This window comes from Maylandia zebra, linkage group LG8 (assembly GCF_041146795.1).
Source record: "Maylandia zebra isolate NMK-2024a linkage group LG8, Mzebra_GT3a, whole genome shotgun sequence".
Lineage (NCBI taxonomy): Eukaryota > Metazoa > Chordata > Actinopteri > Cichliformes > Cichlidae > Maylandia > Maylandia zebra.
In genome coordinates this window covers 5,304,201-5,321,560 of record NC_135174.1, presented here as the reverse complement: position 1 = coordinate 5,321,560, position 17,360 = coordinate 5,304,201, and the positions used below count along the sequence as shown (strand labels likewise).

The 17,360-nt window shown below is 38.8% G+C and overlaps 1 protein-coding gene across 3 annotated transcripts; it reads left to right on the top strand.

Annotated features, from left to right (window-relative positions):
- The first annotated feature begins 1,408 nt into the window (after window positions 1–1,408).
- glp2r (glucagon-like peptide 2 receptor) lies at window positions 1,409–16,816 on the top strand. Of its 3 annotated transcripts, XM_076887216.1 has the most exons (16): window positions 1,409–1,672; window positions 2,950–3,067; window positions 5,133–5,355; window positions 5,594–5,682; window positions 8,104–8,200; window positions 8,278–8,382; window positions 9,426–9,547; window positions 9,762–9,868; window positions 10,547–10,703; window positions 10,815–10,974; window positions 12,281–12,341; window positions 12,424–12,490; window positions 12,780–12,868; window positions 13,204–13,342; window positions 13,439–13,480; window positions 15,693–16,816. In XM_076887216.1, exons 6-16 carry the CDS (start codon window positions 8,304–8,306, stop codon window positions 16,059–16,061), a joined length of 1,392 nt encoding a protein of 463 aa, XP_076743331.1. In that variant the 5' UTR covers window positions 1,409–1,672; window positions 2,950–3,067; window positions 5,133–5,355; window positions 5,594–5,682; window positions 8,104–8,200; window positions 8,278–8,303; the 3' UTR covers window positions 16,062–16,816. The 3 variants fall into 3 exon arrangements, with proteins under 3 accessions (XP_076743331.1, XP_004569770.1, XP_076743330.1); XM_004569713.3 differs by lacking the exon at window positions 5,594–5,682; XM_076887215.1 differs by lacking the exons at window positions 1,409–1,672; window positions 2,950–3,067; window positions 5,594–5,682 and adding an exon at window positions 4,869–5,022.
- Window positions 16,817–17,360: the final 544 nt, after the last annotated feature.

Genomic DNA, 17,360 nt, shown 5'->3' with positions numbered 1-17,360 from the left:
TCACACCTTATGACACAAAGAAATTTAAAGCTAGTCTGGCCAGTGTTAAAATATACTGAAACTCTGAGAATTAGCACCTAAATCCGTTCCTCACAGTTTTGTTGAGCATTTTATCATTTTTCAGTTAAATTACTTTGGTTTTATGACTCTGGCATTTATATTTTTTTGATAATTAGTAAGACAAGAATTGGACTTCGAATGATATAATCAGATGAAACATATCTTTCAAATGAATATTTCTGTTGCTCTTTGTCTGCTGAATGAAGAAAACGGAATTTGCTAGCACTTTAGCCGTAATGCCTATAGATATAGTATAGATAGATAACATGCTTTAACGTAGTCTGTTACCACAAACTGGACAATTGAATTAATAAATGAAACTTTCTTTGTACTTTTAATTCAGCTTTTATATTTTTATGAATACTTTTTACTTTTTTATGAGTTCATAATTTGTTTCATTTATTATTGGCTTGTACCAGCATAAGAATGCGATGATACTCATAGATAACATAGACTGTGACATCACCCACTAGTTTTTGAAGCCCCGTTTAGAAGCATCAGTTTAGGCCTCTAAATGTTGAGAATGTAAAATTCTCGCAAATATTTTGTTAGTTGAAAATTACTGTGTCATTTCACAGGAGAATTTTGCATGGGTTTTTTGGTAGCTCAAAATGAACACAGATACTGAATATACAGTGAATAATACTGTTTTACCTCAGACACACAGCTAGACGCTGCTCTGGGTCAATCGGCTCTTTAAAATTTTTCCTCTGCCTCCATAGATGTGGTCCCAACTCTGCCAACAGGAGCTCAAGCCCCCCCCCCCACTGACACGATGAAAATCTCCTTGCTGCTGAGCTGTTGTTTGGAAACAACCAACCAAGCTCATCATCGCTTGATGTCTCCCTATTTTTTTTCATTGTGCAGGATGTTTTTGCAGAAATGCTATGGATGCAGTGTTTATACATATTCCATGACAAGTTTGCATCCAAAAATATTCAGAATTTCATGTTGTTTTTTTCACAAAACATAAATAATATGACAGTGTAATATAAATAGTATTAACCTATATATTTCCCATTGTTAGCATCTTGGTGTTTTGGTGGTGGAGGCGATGAGAGAAAGTTGAAAATGTCGGCCAAACAAGAAACACATTTGTTTATTTAAAAATCTCCTCCAGTCACTTTCTCATGTCCTGTTGTTCTTTACTGTGCAGTAATTGACAGGTGCCATGGTTACCTGGAGCCCTGTACACCGCCCCTCTAATTTTGCTCTCGCTTTCTCTCTCTCTTCTGCTCCCAGGTCTTTGTGTGATTGGGCTTTGAGAGCAGGTGTGATCGGGGGCTGCAGCAACTGCATCATCACACCTGTGTGTCATTGCCTCTGCCTAACTGGCTTTTGAGCTATTCGTTGTCAGGCTGTTCAGCTTGGCTTTGTGGTAATTTAGGGCTTGTAAGTCTAAATATTCAGAATTGTTGTTTTCCAGGTGATTCACACTCTCATCTCCCAGGAATCCCTGATTGTGCGTCCCTTCAGTTTGCTGCCTTTGTCAGAACCTCATCTCATGGATTTACTTCAGTTTGGACTTTGAACTATGTAATTCACCCTTCCAGCTTCATTGTCTCAAGGGAGCCAGAGACTGTGCTCCTCAGTTGACTCACTGAAACTGCAGGTATATTGACTTTCTTATTCAAACCAGAGTTTGTGAATTAAACCTTTGAACTGTCCTGTGACTATCATGACAACAGCAGTCACTGCTGACCACCACAACCACATCTAACACCTTCACATACACACCTAACCTCTGTTTTCAAATGTCTAGAAAAGAGTGTCCTGTTGCAATCAGTCGTAAATCCTTAACAGATCATTTAGCATGCATTTACACTATCAATATGTTTGTGTTTTATGGGTAAATGTATACATGGTTTGTATTTTACTGATTTCAATTCTGGATATGTAACCAGCAGTGTATTTCCTAAAACTAAAATAGAAAATTGGACTTACTAGAATGGGATTTATACAGTTATTTTATCCATTTTACTCCACTGCCTTTACTAGTAGATCGCTATCTCACAATCACTTTCTTGGTAAAAGACTCAAAGTGGCTCTCAGGTTTAGTGAAGCTCTCATAAATGGAACCAGAGCACAAACCATGGGAGAGGTTTCGACCATTAAGTGGGTTTGAAATGGCCACATTTGAACTCTCACATTACCTCTTCAACAGCCTCTTCTCTTCCTGCTGTCCAGCTATAAATGAGAATCCCTCCACACCAGTACCCTAAGGCCATACGTCTGCTGCTTGAGACCGCACACTGCTATTTAAATCTTTCAAATTGCACTGAAAATTCTGATGTATTTTTCCTCTAGTCTAAACCTAATCTCTACTGTCTGCAGGCACATAGTGTGCACATTCAGCCACAGCTCTGTATTGCCAAGCTTACAAAGCTGGAATAAAAGGATCTTACTGTTAGTTTGCATGTCATGATCATAAATAATGCAAAGCTTGGTGCACTATGTCATCCTGAAAGAATACACACATATAGATAGATAGATAGATAGATAGATAACTCGATATATATAGATATATCCCGATAGATGTATAAGTATTTTCTCTAAAATGGATTCTGTCACGTTCATATTACAGTAAAATTCTAAAGTAACATGTAACAAATACACAAATCTGAGGTTTTTCCTTGAAGTTGAAAATAGGTAAATATCCCATTCTGAGTCACTTTGCTGCCTGGGATATCTCTTGATTTCACCTTCCTTTTGTTAGATAATTTTGGTGATTATATTTGTATATGTGTGGTGTGAGATTACATACACACTCAAACGGCCTGTAAACGGCCGTTGAAGATCGTCCTAAAGCATCTCAATAGGATTTAAGTCCAGACTTCAACTAAGCCGCTCCAAAACCTTTTTGTTTGTTTGTTTGTTTGTTTGTTTTAGCTATTCAGAGGTGGACCTGCTGGTCTGTTTTCTATCATCGTCCTGCTGCATAACCCAAGTGCACTTGCTCTTCAGGACAGAAAGTGATGACTGGAAAATTCTCCTTCAGGATTTTGTGGTAATAAACAGAATTCATGATCCCATCAGTTGCAGCAAGTTGTTCAGCAAAGTGCTGCAGACATCACACTACCTATTATTTTAAATGTCAATAATCATCTTATTTTTTATTTTTTAAATATTTTTTATTTATTTTATTTTATTTATTTATTTATTTTTTAACATGTTCAATGTTAAAAAACATTGAACATGGCATGTCAAGTGTACAGCACTTTGTGTTCAGCTGGGGGCTGATCTGAAAGTGCTTTATAAATAAATTGCTTGCTTGCTACCTCCACCGTGTTTGGTGCTCTTGGTCTCTTTTTCTGAAAGGCTGTAAAAGTTTTATGCCAGATGTAACAGGACTCAAACCTTCCAAAAGGTAACTTTTGTCTTATCAGTTCACAAAATATTTTTCCTAAAATCTTAGGGAAAATCATAGCCTCTTTCTTGTGGTTGTGTCATGATTACTGGCCTCAACTGAGACAAGTGGCATCTGCAGCTCTTTAGATGTTCTCCATAGTTCTTTTGTGACCTCGTGGATGAGTCATTCATGCGCTCTTGTAGTAATTTTAGTAGGCCGGCTGCTCCTGGGAAGGTTCACCACTGTTCCAAGTTTTCTCCAAGTTTGTGAATAATCACTCTTACTGTGGAGTAAACTGAAGTCTTTGTTGCGTAGCTGTTTCTTTAGATTGTGGCTTTTAGCCTGGTTCCCTTGTCAGACAGTAATCTCTCCTAGGTGTGGCTAGTGAAATTGAGCTTTCCAACAAATGTGGTTAATCACAGTTAATCTATGATTGGTCACAACTTTTTTTACTTCAGTCTGGCAGGTTTGGATAGCTTTTTTCCCTTAATAAATGAAATCAGATTTTTAAAACTGCATTTCTTCGTTTAAAATCAAAACGTTCTGAAACATGTAACTGCTTCTAAAATACAATTAACTAAGAGGTCACAAAAGAGCAACTGCTTTTTCACAGGACTGTACGTGCATGCGTACATACAGCTTTAATACATCATCAAGCGCCTTGAGGCAGCTGTTGTTGTAAATTGGTGCTATTAAATAAAATCAAATTGAACTGAACTGAAATGGAATTTATTTGTCAGTGAGAAAATTCAGAATGCAATTATTAGGTTATGAAATAAGAATTCATCATATGCAAGGTTTTTTGTGATCCATGTGATGTAATAACATTTTATCTCTCGTTTTGTTTAAGTTTTTTCTATCTGCTGTAAAAAGTCATGAGAAAGTTGTGGCTTAATTAGCTAATTGGTTAGTCAACTAATACTGTTACTACTTCCTTTCTGATTGTGAAATTAGCTTTTGTCAATTAAAAATAAATTACGCAAGGCGATTTATTCTTAATGATATACTGAGATGGGTTTTTAATGCACCAACCCTGGCTCTTTGCTCTCTAATTTGCTCGTCTGTGTTTGGCTTCTGTGGATGTTAGTTTACACTAGATCCCCATTAGTGTCAGAAATGCTGGGTGATGCCCAGTTACTGTTTGAGCTAGTTAGACAGAAGGGAGCAGTTGTGTCTTCTCTTTTTGTCACAAGTTAAGGTGGTATTTGCTTGTGCTTGTATGTGCATTGTGATTTTTTTCAGTGTATATGCGCATGAAATCCCAGTGAATGCTGGTACAACAGTGTGTGACCAGTTTACTCCTGTGTGATCAGTTTTCCTGGACAACAAAGTTAGTTCATTTATACTCTTCTGGGGCTTTATCTTCATTGGTTAGGGGAGGACTGGGTGGGAGAGGCAATCTGTCGGTGAGGATCCACAGGCGTGTTCAGCTGCTCTGTATCTATAGGGAGCACAGACAGATCCACCTCAGTCCCAGAGCTCTTCGTGAACAGATGAGAACTTGGTTTTACCCTCCATGAAATCTGTTATTAAAAAGTAATATAGTAGCTAATTGAAGAACTAGAGTGGAAGCATTTGCTGGATCTAAGGAACTCTAAGGATAACTGGTATAGGTGGGAGACCAGCTTTGAGCACAATTCTTTCAAATCATCCTTCCGTCGTAACAAAATTTTCGGAGTTTCTTGGAAGGAGGTCAGGTTCAAATCCACTCTTTTTGATGCAGTGAAGCTGGAACAGCAGTGCAAAAAAGGAAGTACGGCGCTAAAGCAAGGATGAGTGAGAGGCCCGACAAGCCAAAGCGAAAGGCATGAGGTGGCAGGAAAGCCAAGAGACCAGACACCAATTGATTTCAATGTGAACACAGAGCCATGCCGGCTCCAATGCCAGCCTGGAACAAGAGGACCAAACTCCTGCTCACACTGCTCTTTATCATCTACAGCCATCAGGTAAACTGTACATACACACACATTTGAGGCTTTTCTGTGAAATTATAACCAGACAGAAAAGCAGTATTTATCACTGAGTGTGAGAGCTGCGTCACACTTAATGGAAACGTCTTCTATATTTGATTCAAACGATCATTTTGCAGCACAAAATAACAGTAACAATGACAGCTAACAGTTGTCTGTGGAGACATATATAATGCATTGTGTGATCCGTCGGGCTTTTATGTATTTTCTGCAGCGTTTACAGGCGGCACAGGCGGTTGCCTAGTTCAGCTGTTGCTCTCATTTTGATGTGAAGCTTGGAAGTGTTCAACCAAGATAAGATAGGTGAGCTAGATATCATCTATAAAAGACGGGGTCTCAAATACAGGAAATGCTGACGTCTCACTAATGAAAGCAAATTAAGGGGGAATTATAATTCACTCTGTATATGTCACTGAGGCCGGAATAAATACACAGGTGTGTGTTTGCATTGCTGAAGGCATGGCACTAATGCAGTGAGCCAGGTTGATAAATTGCATGTATCAATTGAAGATTAAACTAAGATGAAAATGTTCCCTCAGTCACAGATGCTGCTCCTGATTAAATACTCCCACCAAGTGGATAAAAAAGGATACTGCAACAGTGCCTTCATCTGCAGGCTGCAGATACTGTGAAAGATTCAATCTTGCAATCATTAAATTAAATAGACAATTCAATTAAATGACTGTAGCTAACTGTAAATCGCTTTAATTTAATCAGCAATGAACGAATGAATAAATAAACTTTCATAATATTGAACAACTGATTAAATTTTCACTTAATTTGAAGCAAAATTAACTAGCAAAAACTTAAAATTAAACTGTGCTCCTTTCATAAACTCCTTCTGAATAACTTAATATGGTAAATATGCAATGATTACACAGGATACTAAGCATTCACTTAAATACATAAATGAATCATATGATGATGACGCCTCAGATCAGGAAACATTTTTCCAATCATCGGTTGTCGTTGCCTTCTCGTTGACTGGAGTGGTACACTGGGTGGTCTTCAGGTGTTGCAGCCGTTTTAAGGATCAATGCATTGTGTATGCTCTTTGGCATACAGTCCTGTCAGCTCAATGCACGCTAGCCATTCTCCTCTGGCATCAATAAGGCGTTTTTGCACAGAGAACTACTGCTTACTAAATATTTTCTTGAGATGATTATGCAGGAACGTCTCAGCAGATCAAAAGTTCTTTTCACCAACAACCATGGCACATTCAGAGTCCCTAATTTGCCTTTGTCCACGTTCTGATGCTGGGTTTGACCTTCAGCAGGTTCTGTTTTCCATGTCTACATGTTTAAAAGCATTGATGTGCTGCAGTGTAATCGACTGATTAGATATTTGTATTAACAAACTTGGCTCATCCCAGTGTCAGCTGAAAAACATATGCAATATATAGTACGTCACATGGTTGCTTGGAAATAGCCTCCAGGCTGGTCCATGCAGACCAGACAGTAGTTTCACCCCTCTGGTCTCCTAATGGGGTTTTTTGGTGGACAATTTATACTAAGTTTACTCATAGAAAACCCATGTAGACACCTCAAAACGATTGTTGGACCTGTAGGCACACACAGTCATGTTTGCTGGCACATTATTAATAATAAGAAAATGCCACTAACAAAACACGATTGTTGTAAAGGACATGAAAACAAAGAAAATGTTTGTGTCACAGAAGGTGTTTCAAACCTCATTAAAATGAAGATTAAACTGAATCTTATTGATGCACTTTTATACATGTTATCCCTGTTGGCCTTCCTGAGCTTGGTTAGAGGTTCTTTTTTAAAATGCTGCACTTAAAAATATTTAAAACCTCCGAAATTGAACTACAACAATCTGAAGAAACAACACCATAACTTCATGTTCTAGACATCTACATTTGGTATTGTGTTGAACTAATATCTTAAGTTTAAAACTCATCTTTACTTTCATGTAACACAAGTGTGTGCCATAAGATGGTGCAGTTAGTCAGTTAGAGAAGTCATTAGGAAAACATCCTTATGTGTAAGCGTGCCTTGGTAAAAGAAAAAGACAGCGTCTCACATCTGGGCACACCCATAATTAAACAATTTTAGTAAATGGCCTGTATTTGTATAGCGCTTTACACATCCATTCACACACACACACACACACACACACACACTGGTGATGGCAGCTACATTGTAGCTACAGCCGCCCTGGGGAGCACTGACAGAGGCGAGGCTGCCGGACACTGGCTGCCACCGGGCCCTCTGACCACCACCAGTAGGCAACAGGTGAAGTGTCTTGCCCAAGGACACAATGACCGAGACTGTCCAAGCCGGGGCTCCAACCGGCAACCTTCCGATTACAAGGCGAACTCCCAACTCTTGAGTCACAAATCGCCCCTAACTGAAAGTTACTTTTAAAATGATGGGTTGTCTTTTCTTCTCGTGATTAACTATATTCCAAAATGTTATTCACACAACCTGTCTGTTAGACTTTTAATTAAATTTTAACTGTTATTTTTTAATTTTTGTTGTAGTGGGCAAATTTGAGAGAGTTTGGAGTCCATGAATTTCATTACCAATAAAGATGTTCCCCTGATAAAAACCAATAAGTCAAATGATCAGCGTTTTGTACGATGTACTGTTTATGTGGTCTTTTATATAAGCATCTTAAACAATTCTTTCCCAGATATCATCCTGAGCGAAAACATATCAAATAACAGTTTTTCTCTCACTTCTTTCTCCATCTGAATGGAAGGTAACAGGTTCACTGCTTGAAAGTCTGATTGCTAAGCGGAATGAATACTCGAAGAACTGCAATAAAACTCTGGTAGCGAGTGCACTCTCAATAACTGGTAAGCCTTCTGCAAGTCTTCATATTTGTCATTTTTTATTACCTTTACAAAATCCTCAAGCATTATTTTTATTGCAGGAAACTACTGCAAAGGAGCGTTTGACATGTTTGTGTGTTGGCCCCACTCTTCTCCTGGAAATGTGTCCGTCCCCTGTCCGTCTTTCTTACCGTGGATCAGTGACGGTAATGTTGTTTTATCCGAAACAAATCACATAGGAGTGCACAAATTTTTAAAAACTGTATTATGCATACTTTGTTCATTAGTCACAAGAATGCAGCAAAAAGCATACGAATTTTACAGTGCATTTAAATGTCAAAATCAAAACAGCTAATTACACAGTCACACTTTAAACGTGAAAAAGAAGAAACATAGTCACAGTATTATTGCCTAATGGTCATAATAAACTCTTGGAACTGTCCTGAGCTGTAACCCACTGTTACACAATTTAAAATGCTTCTTCTCTTAAATATACACTGAAATAACATTTTTCATGTTTTTGCCAATAGTTGTAGGTTAATAAAGAATTCTTGTATTCTTTATTAACCATGGAAAAAAGCACAGGTTGCATTTAGGGCTGTCATAATGCCACAATTTCACTTCACAATGATCGGAGTAAATTTGTCGTTATTTTATGTTTGTGTGTATGTGTGTGTTTAAAGTGCATGTATTTTTTTTGTGCAATCTCAAGTCAGTTTTATTCAAGTTGAATTTTCCATGGAATTATTTTCTCGATAGTAAGACAGGAGGAACTATACATGCAGAAGTAATTCAAAATCACCCAGCTTCAAATAACCATTGTTATAACTCAGCACGATTCAATTTTGATATAATTTCATGCTAAATTGTTGAACTGTAAGTGACACAGTCCCTTAGGGGAAAATAAATGTTAGCATAGACTGCTACCCCTCTAATTTTGGACATCAGATGACATTTTTCCAGTATGTCCCTCATATTTAGAAACTTTATGAAAGACTGAATATAAAGATGTGCCCTGAAGTACTTTAACATTTCACATTTCTTAAATCTACCACCAGAAAATGATACAGAATATATCACAATGAAGTTTGAATTCTTGACCTCTTCTTCCAAGGAGAAGAACTGCCTACCCAGAATAAATACAAAACAATAAACGTAAAGTAATTATCTCCCCTCCAAGTCAGCCTTTTTTCTCACTGAGCTGTCAGAGGAAATAATGCCCATCCATGTTTCTTCCATTTACCTCCAGACAATTCTAGGAGCGCACATAGAGAATGCTTGGAAAATGGGAGATGGCGACAAATGGAGAACTCCTCCGAGCCCTGGAGGGATGTCTCAGAGTGTGAGGAGCACCATTACTTTAAAGACAAGGTGAGGGAAAGGGTGTGTATTACATAGTTTCCCTTTAGGTTTTAACGCTGAAAGCGAGGTCTCTATTTTGCAATTTGTTTCTTTCTCTAGGCGTAAAAGTTCTAGAAAGACTATAAGGGATTATTTTCTTGATTGTCCTTAATCAGAATTTTTGTGCTAAAGAAGTGTAGCATTGCCTCCGTCAGTTTTATTGTGTAATTATATCTTTTTCCAGGAGGATGAAATGCTGCGCCATACAGCCCTCAGGCTCATCTCTGTCATTGGCTACTCCTTGTCTTTGGTGTCTCTCATATTAGCCACTCTGCTAATGGGCATGCTAAGGTTTGAAACAATTTTTTAATGTTCAGAAAAATAAAGTTTATAAAGATTTATGACAACTTTGGTATTAACTTTGAACCTTTGGTCATCAGATCTTGTGTATGATTACATGATAACATTTTTTACTAGATCATTATAGAGTCGAGCTGCCAACTGTAGACCGTAGTTCACATGTATAGAGCTGCCATATTTAGTAAACCTGGCATGCTTGCTTTATGTAAAGGAAACAAAAGCTGGAAGTTTTTTAACAGATCTCCACAGACTTCAGTTGCAATATGGATGCTACATTTTGGCACTACATTTGGATGGTAACTGAAGATATCCTTTAGGCCTAAAAACATCTACAACATTCTGCTTCCACTCGGCAGGATACAGCTTCTATAATTCTGTTATACCACTAGCAAAATATAGGATGGACTTATTAACTTCAACTGCATTGATTTTATGCAGAGGATTACAGGACTTGACAGTTACCCACTAGGAAGAGATATTTACAAGCCTGTGGAGACAAGTTATCATTTTTAATTACATTAAAAGCCACAAACATTTCCATGTACCCGTGACAACCAAGAGCATTTTTCATTTCCACTTATGTTATGTCATGTGCCCTCAGTAATGCTTTTACAGTTGCACAAGAAGGATCAATGGCTTTTTCAAATTGCTTCTGTATCTTCTTACCAGGAAGCTCCACTGTACCAGGAACTACATCCATATGAATCTGTTTGTGTCATTCATCCTGAGAGCTGCAGCTATCCTTTCTAAGGAGATCATAATGCACATCATGTATTCCAACCTACCAAAGGACGACCCTGGATGGAACACCTACTCGAGCTCTCCGGTACACTATGGTGTTTTTTCTAAAGACTGTTAATAATGTCTTCTTATTTGTTTCTGGTTTTCAGTGGATACAGTTCTGAGACTAATCTACCTGAAACTTACACTTTAACAGATAGTGATAATGTGCAGATTGTCCAAGGTGTGCATGGAGTACTTTGTGGCCTGTAACTACTTCTGGCTTTTGGTGGAGGCCATTTTCCTTCATACGCTGCTCTTCACTGCTGTGCTGACCAAGAGGTGTCTGCTGAAGAAATACATGCTGCTAGGATGGGGTGAGTTAGACATGAACTATTTGTGTGTATGCTTTTATATTAGGAAGTAACCTGAGCCCAAAGCTCACTTTTGTCCAGATAAGTCAAGGACGTGGCCATATTAACATGTTCACACAAGAATGAACAAACAAATGAACATGGTAGCATGGAGAGAGGTTAGCCAACTATGGCTCGTGGATCTGAGAGCAGACCACAGCAACCTCCCTGAACAGGGTCCATAAACCATCACAGTGACAGACATCCAAGAAAGGTTTGCCAGTATGAAGAGTTGGACAGCACCAGGCCCTGACATGGGTCACACTTATGGCTGAAGAAGCTGACTGGGGTTACATGAAGGGACCGATGGAATCTTCGATACCAAACATCCACATTGACGGCGAAATAATGTAGCTCAGTGCTCCAACTTTCGGAAGAAGGGAATGCTCTCATAGCTAGAGATTGATGAGGTACAACACACATGCTACAGCAAGGGGGAGCCAGGATGGCAGGTCAGGGGAGAGATAGCATCACCCCCACCCGAGATTGGGTACCAAGCCCAAAGTGTGAATGAAGAAGGATTGTTGAGTATGAGAGGAACTGACCTGAAAGACAGAATCATGGCAAAGCTTGAAACGTGGATCCTCCAAGACTACGTGAAGTACCCTCAGAAGACCTACTAGATGATGTGAATGCAGCACGATGGACAACTAACAAGCTGATCTACACTACGGCAGCAGTGATCAGTGAGATGCTTGGCTACAAGTTGAACAGCCACAAGGAGCAATACCCTCCATGGAGAATGCGACTAGAGGCTAAGATCAAGGTAGCACGGGGGGAGATTAGCCAACTATGGCTCGTGGATCTGAGACAAGACCACATCAACCTCCCAGAACAGGGTCCAGTAACCATTACAGTCACAGATATCCAAGAAAGGGTTGCCAGTATAAAGAACTGGATCAAGGCAGTATATGGTTGAATTAAATGTTAAGTTAGGTATTTCATCATGTTAACTCCACAATGGTGCAGTGGTTAACTAAGGTTCTGGGTTTGAGTCTGCTTGCTCTCTGTGGAGTTAGCATGTTGTCTCTGTGGTTGCATCGGTTCTCTCCATGTGGGTAAAAACTGAATGGGTTTCATCTGTTAGCAGGATTATTTGTCCAAGTCAGAAACATTTCCCGTGGCAGTGAAGGTTTCATGCACTTGTAGTGCTTCAAAACTGTGAGCGATAGCGTCTTCTTGTGTAGTTTGATTCATGTGCACTTAAGTGTGATCTGTTAATCTGAAATGCTCCAGTTTCAACTACCATCTCATGTCATTGGTGTTTCAGGAACTCCGGCCTTGTTTGTGACACCATGGACAGTGGTCAAGATTTTATATGAAAACACAGAGTAAGTCTCTCAATACATGTTTTATATTAAAATAATCAGTTTAACAGACTGCTGCTTGACTCGTAAACCCTTTATTCCTTAGATGCTGGTCCATTATTAACAGAGGGTTCTGGTGGATCATAAAGGGCCCGATCACTTTATCAGTGTTAGTAAGTCAAGTTTCTCAACAACCTCTACACACTTTTCAAAGAACCATAGCACAGTCACATTGGTTACAGATATGTCATGTGGCTCCAGTGGTGCTTAATTAATTAGTTACTTTCCCCCTAATTTTCTCCATGTAATGGTTTATGCCTCGTGTTGGCATGTGATATGATGCTACTATAGTCACAAGTATGAATGATATTAGCCATCTTCTTACTTTGAAGCATTTCCAACACACTTTTAGTCTTTTTTAATGTGCATTTCATTTAAACCTGCTTTTGTTGTATATTGCAGGTTATTTTCTTTATCTTCATTAAGATTCTGATGTTGCTGCTGTCCAAGCTGAAAGCAGATCAGGTGAAATTTACCGACTACAGATACAGGTATTTAAGATTTTACTGCTTCCCTGTCTAAATGTCAGGAAACAAGCTTGACCTTGAGAACTGTTTCCAAAGTCTTATTCTTAAACTGGTACAGCAGACTCCTGGCTTACCATTTAAATGTTAATCACTCACCATGTGCAGCACAAATTCAAATGTCACCCCCACAGCTCTGACCATAAATGTCACACCACGAGGGAAAATCATGCATATAAATGTACGCACAGGTTATATAATGTTTCTTATTCCCTTAGATTTAAAAAGAGCAAAGGATAACTCCACTCTAAAAATGCTCATACTCATTCTCAATGATAAATGTATTTGTTTATGGACTTTAGCTTGGCCAGAGCAACACTGGTGCTGATTCCTCTGCTTGGAATCCATGAAGTAGTCTTCACTGTGCTGATAGACGAGTGTGTAGATGGAAGCAGTCGCTATGCTCGGAACTTTGTCAACCTCACCCTCAGCTCATTCCAGGTAACACCACTAATACAAATTATCCACCTGATGAGAATTTTATTTTGTTCTAAAACTGCATTATAACTGCTATTTGTTGCGTACAATCTTTTTTAGGGGTTCTTGGTAGCTGTTCTGTACTGCTTTGCTAATGGAGAGGTATGTTTTTCTTTTGTCAGTTACAATAAATGCAGTTTTGATATCAGGAAAATTGTATAGTAAGAACTGAAAACTTAACAAAAAAATAAATTTAAAATGCACAAGTTCTTGCTTTGTTGCCTGAAAGCTTTAAAGCTTCTTTCTTCAGTTTCTGCAGTTTAGCAGACCACATACCTGCTTGTACTTCATAATATAACCCCAGCTTGTAGTAGGCTACATTAGCCTCTATGGTCTGAGGTTCTCTGAGCTTCTATAGTGACATATCACTGAACAAGGTAAAGACTGACAAGATAGTATCCTCATTAAAAAAAAATCATGAGGCGCACAACTAATCAAAATAACACCAAAGTGGAGCGTGCAAGAACAATTGTTCACAAGGGAAAGTGGTGACCATAAACCGTGAACTACCACAGCCCCCTCGCCCCAACTAATAACACTTGAAACCAACAAATGAGATAATTGGCCGGTCAGAGGAGTGTAACGGATGCATATAAGAAATACATGGGCCATTTTTAAATTATACTAAATGTCTGTGAAGGTTCTCAGTCATCCAGGTCATCGTAGTCTAAGGTGCTTGGAAAAAAAGTGTCTGGACTTCTTTAAGTTTCTTGAAGACATTTCATCCGAGAAGCTTCTTCAGTTCTAAGAGCAACAGTCCCACAGTTTAAGCCCTATGAGAGTGTCCCCCAACAGGGTCATGGACAGAGATGGGCAGTAACGCGTTACTTGTAACGCGTTACTGTAATCTGATTACTTTTTTCAAGTAACGAGTAAAGTAAGGGATTACTATTGCAAAATCGGCAATTAGATTACCGTTACTTTCCCGTAGGAACGCTGCGTTACTGCGTTACTAAAACCGTGATTTTTTTTGCAAGAATGTCTCATGACAGTGACGTAAGCAAGTGCGACGTTGGTGACAGCAGCTGTGTGCAGATCAACAATGGATAATATATCGAGTGCGGGAGAGAGTATGAGCGTGCAGCGTTTAAAGTGTGGAAGTACTGACCTTACTTTGAGTTTGATTCCATAAAAAGTGACAAAAACATTAGCGTCCATCGTGCGTGGGAAGAAAACTTCTTTTTACAGCGAAAAAAACCCCTAAACTTCCGAGCAAGCACCGAGTAGCTACGACGTGATGGGAAACTCACAGAGACACTCGCGCGGATTCTTCAACTGACCGCAGCACACCTACACCAGGGTAACCCTCCGCCTACCCTGCTCCTGCTTTACAGGTGAAAATAGAGCAAAAGGACCGCTGAGTCTTTGACTTTATTTATTTTCTGCTGTGTTTTACTTGCATCTGTTTGAAAGAGTGAGTGAAAACACAAAAAATATTTTATTTTATGTGCTGGAATGTGCAGAAAATAGGTTTAAATGTTAAACTAATTTATTCAAGTCAGAGAATGTTGCATATAATTAAATGTTTTGCTTGATGCATAAAGTTAAAAGATTAAAACTGATAAAAACGAGTTAAAAAAAGAGACTTTTCCATTTGATTACATTTTGTATGATGGATTATGTAGAAAAAGTAGAATTGGGCTGAAAGATCTATCACTTTATCACCTCTTCAGGTTGTAAATCGTGTTTTTAAAAAGTAACTAAGTAACTAAGTAATTAATTACTTTTGAAAATAAGTAATCAGTAAAGTAACGGGATTACTTTTTGGGGGGGAGTAATCAGTAATTAGTTACTGATTACTTTTTTCAAGTAACTTGACCAACACTGGTCATGGACCCCCTATTGATCCTCTACCTAATCACACAAGGTGTGAAAACAGATGTGGGTCACAATCAGCCGAGGTTTCGGGTGAACCCATTGTGAAACCTAGCCCCACCCTATCATGTGATTTATTGAGGTCAAATGGCCCAAGACACACAAAGATTTGTAGCCCAACTTTGGTTAGAGGTTTCTAAAAAATCTTGTGAATGTGACAGCTCAAGAATTAAGTCGCCTAAGATTTTCAACTTGATGCTATTGGTGCATCTAATAAAAAATGTTGGACAAGATTAAATTGCAGTGACATTGATCTCAAGGCCAGAAATCAGAGGTTACGTTTTCTGAAAATCTTGTGATTTTAAAAAAACTTGCGTACAAGGCAGTCAGTAACTTGCAGCAACTCCAAAAAGTATAAATCCGAAGCTACGTGCCATTATGTACATGTATGTAAATATATGCCTAATGGACTGCTATAACTGGGAACCTTTATCTTTAGGTACAAGCTGAACTAAAAAAGCGCTGGCAGCTCTTCTTGTTCACCAACCACTTCAAGGTCAGGACCTGTTTTCGGGGAATGCCCCTGAAGCACCTGTGGAAATGTACTCGAGGACATCATCCGCGGTGCTCTCGGCAAAGTGACTCCTATGACGAGGGCGGCATTTCAACAATGCACCCCCACCTGCTCCAGGTGGCTGTGCACGGCAGAGGCAGAGTACTCGGAAAAGGAGAAGTTAAGGGTCAAGCGCTGAATGGCTATGATGTGACAGGACTTGAGTTCCTCACCAGGAAGAGTCTATCCAGTAGCGATGGTGAGATGACGCTTGGGGAAACCATGGAAGAGATTCTGGAAGAGAGTGAATTCTGATATACATAAGTTTTCAAGAGTGGATCACCAACCAGAAAACTTGTTTGTTTCAGAGCAGTGGTCCAAATCCTCAGTCCCCAGGCCTTCGCTGACTAAGGGGACACCAAGGTAGACATAACTGCACAATGGGCAGGAAGTTTAAATGTATGGAGAAGAGGTTAACAGACACCCTGTGAGAAAACGTTTGCATTGAGATTGTAATTCGAGCATTCTTCGAAATAAAATAGATTTTTTTTCATTCAGGGTGAATTTTACAAACTTGCAGTATAGAACGTGTTTACTCTAAATTCACCAGAAGACAATTTATCCTGCTGCATTCCCAGCCACTAAGATACACAAGCTTCATCCATGGCTATAAATCCATTAATCAGATTCTTATGTACTTACAGTATTCAGTGAATTCCACACAATTGCAGGCACGTAATGTTCACCTTTGATATTAGTACTCGCACAGTTAAAGTTATCCTATACACAAACAGCAGTGTTAAGCATTTCTCTGTTTTATTTACACAATATAATATGTCAGGCCAGTTATAAATATCCATATGATACATTTGGATTGAATTGTGTGTATAAATACAATGTATTTGTTGTTTTAATGTGAATATGTGCAGAATGTTTTGCAGGCTTTTCATGTTTTCTATTCTTGTGAAGCTCAAAATGTATCAAAGGTGATGTACAGGTACAGTAAAACTATAAGATGATTTGTACATGTAGTGTCACAAAATATGATACTGATCATATATAGAAATAAAACGGCAGTTAAAGTGTAGTTGTGTGCTTCTTCTCTCACTATCTGGGCCTGAGACACTGCGGTTACATTTTCCAAACAGATTCAGTTACACTGAAATGGAATTTCATGCATGTGCTTGAAGAGTCATGTGAAGTGACACAGAGAGTGCACAGTCTCATAGTTTCATTTATTGATTTATGTTCATGGACACAAATTTTCCTTTTTCCCGTGTACACTTACATGGTAAAGGGCTGCCATGGAGACTAAAGTCAGTTTGTGAGATATAAACAAAATTATTTTTATCATGTTCACAGACATGAACTGTAGTGCTTCAAGTCTGAAAGAGCCGCACAGTCCACCCCAGGAGTCGGGAGGAGCGGTAGCAGCTTGAATCACACACAGGACCACACTTGGGGTTCTTATACTTGAACTTTATTTAGATTGGAATGAAGTGGTGACTGAAAGTAACTACATAATATGACATCAAAGCAAAGTAACCATAGAAGGATTCAAAACAACAACAAAGAAGTTAAAATTGACAAAAATGATTTTATGACGGGAGTATT

Bases quoted from the DNA above. Each gene is read 5' to 3' on its own strand.
- glp2r (XM_004569713.3), top strand. From the start codon at position 5,278: ATGCCGGCTCCAATGCCAGCCTGGAACAAGAGGACCAAACTCCTGCTC. The intron at 10,704-10,814 runs GTACACTATGGT...ACACTTTAACAG, and splicing joins ACACCTACTCGAGCTCTCCG to ATAGTGATAATGTGCAGATT. The intron at 13,481-15,692 runs GTATGTTTTTCT...CTTTATCTTTAG, and splicing joins ACTGCTTTGCTAATGGAGAG to GTACAAGCTGAACTAAAAAA.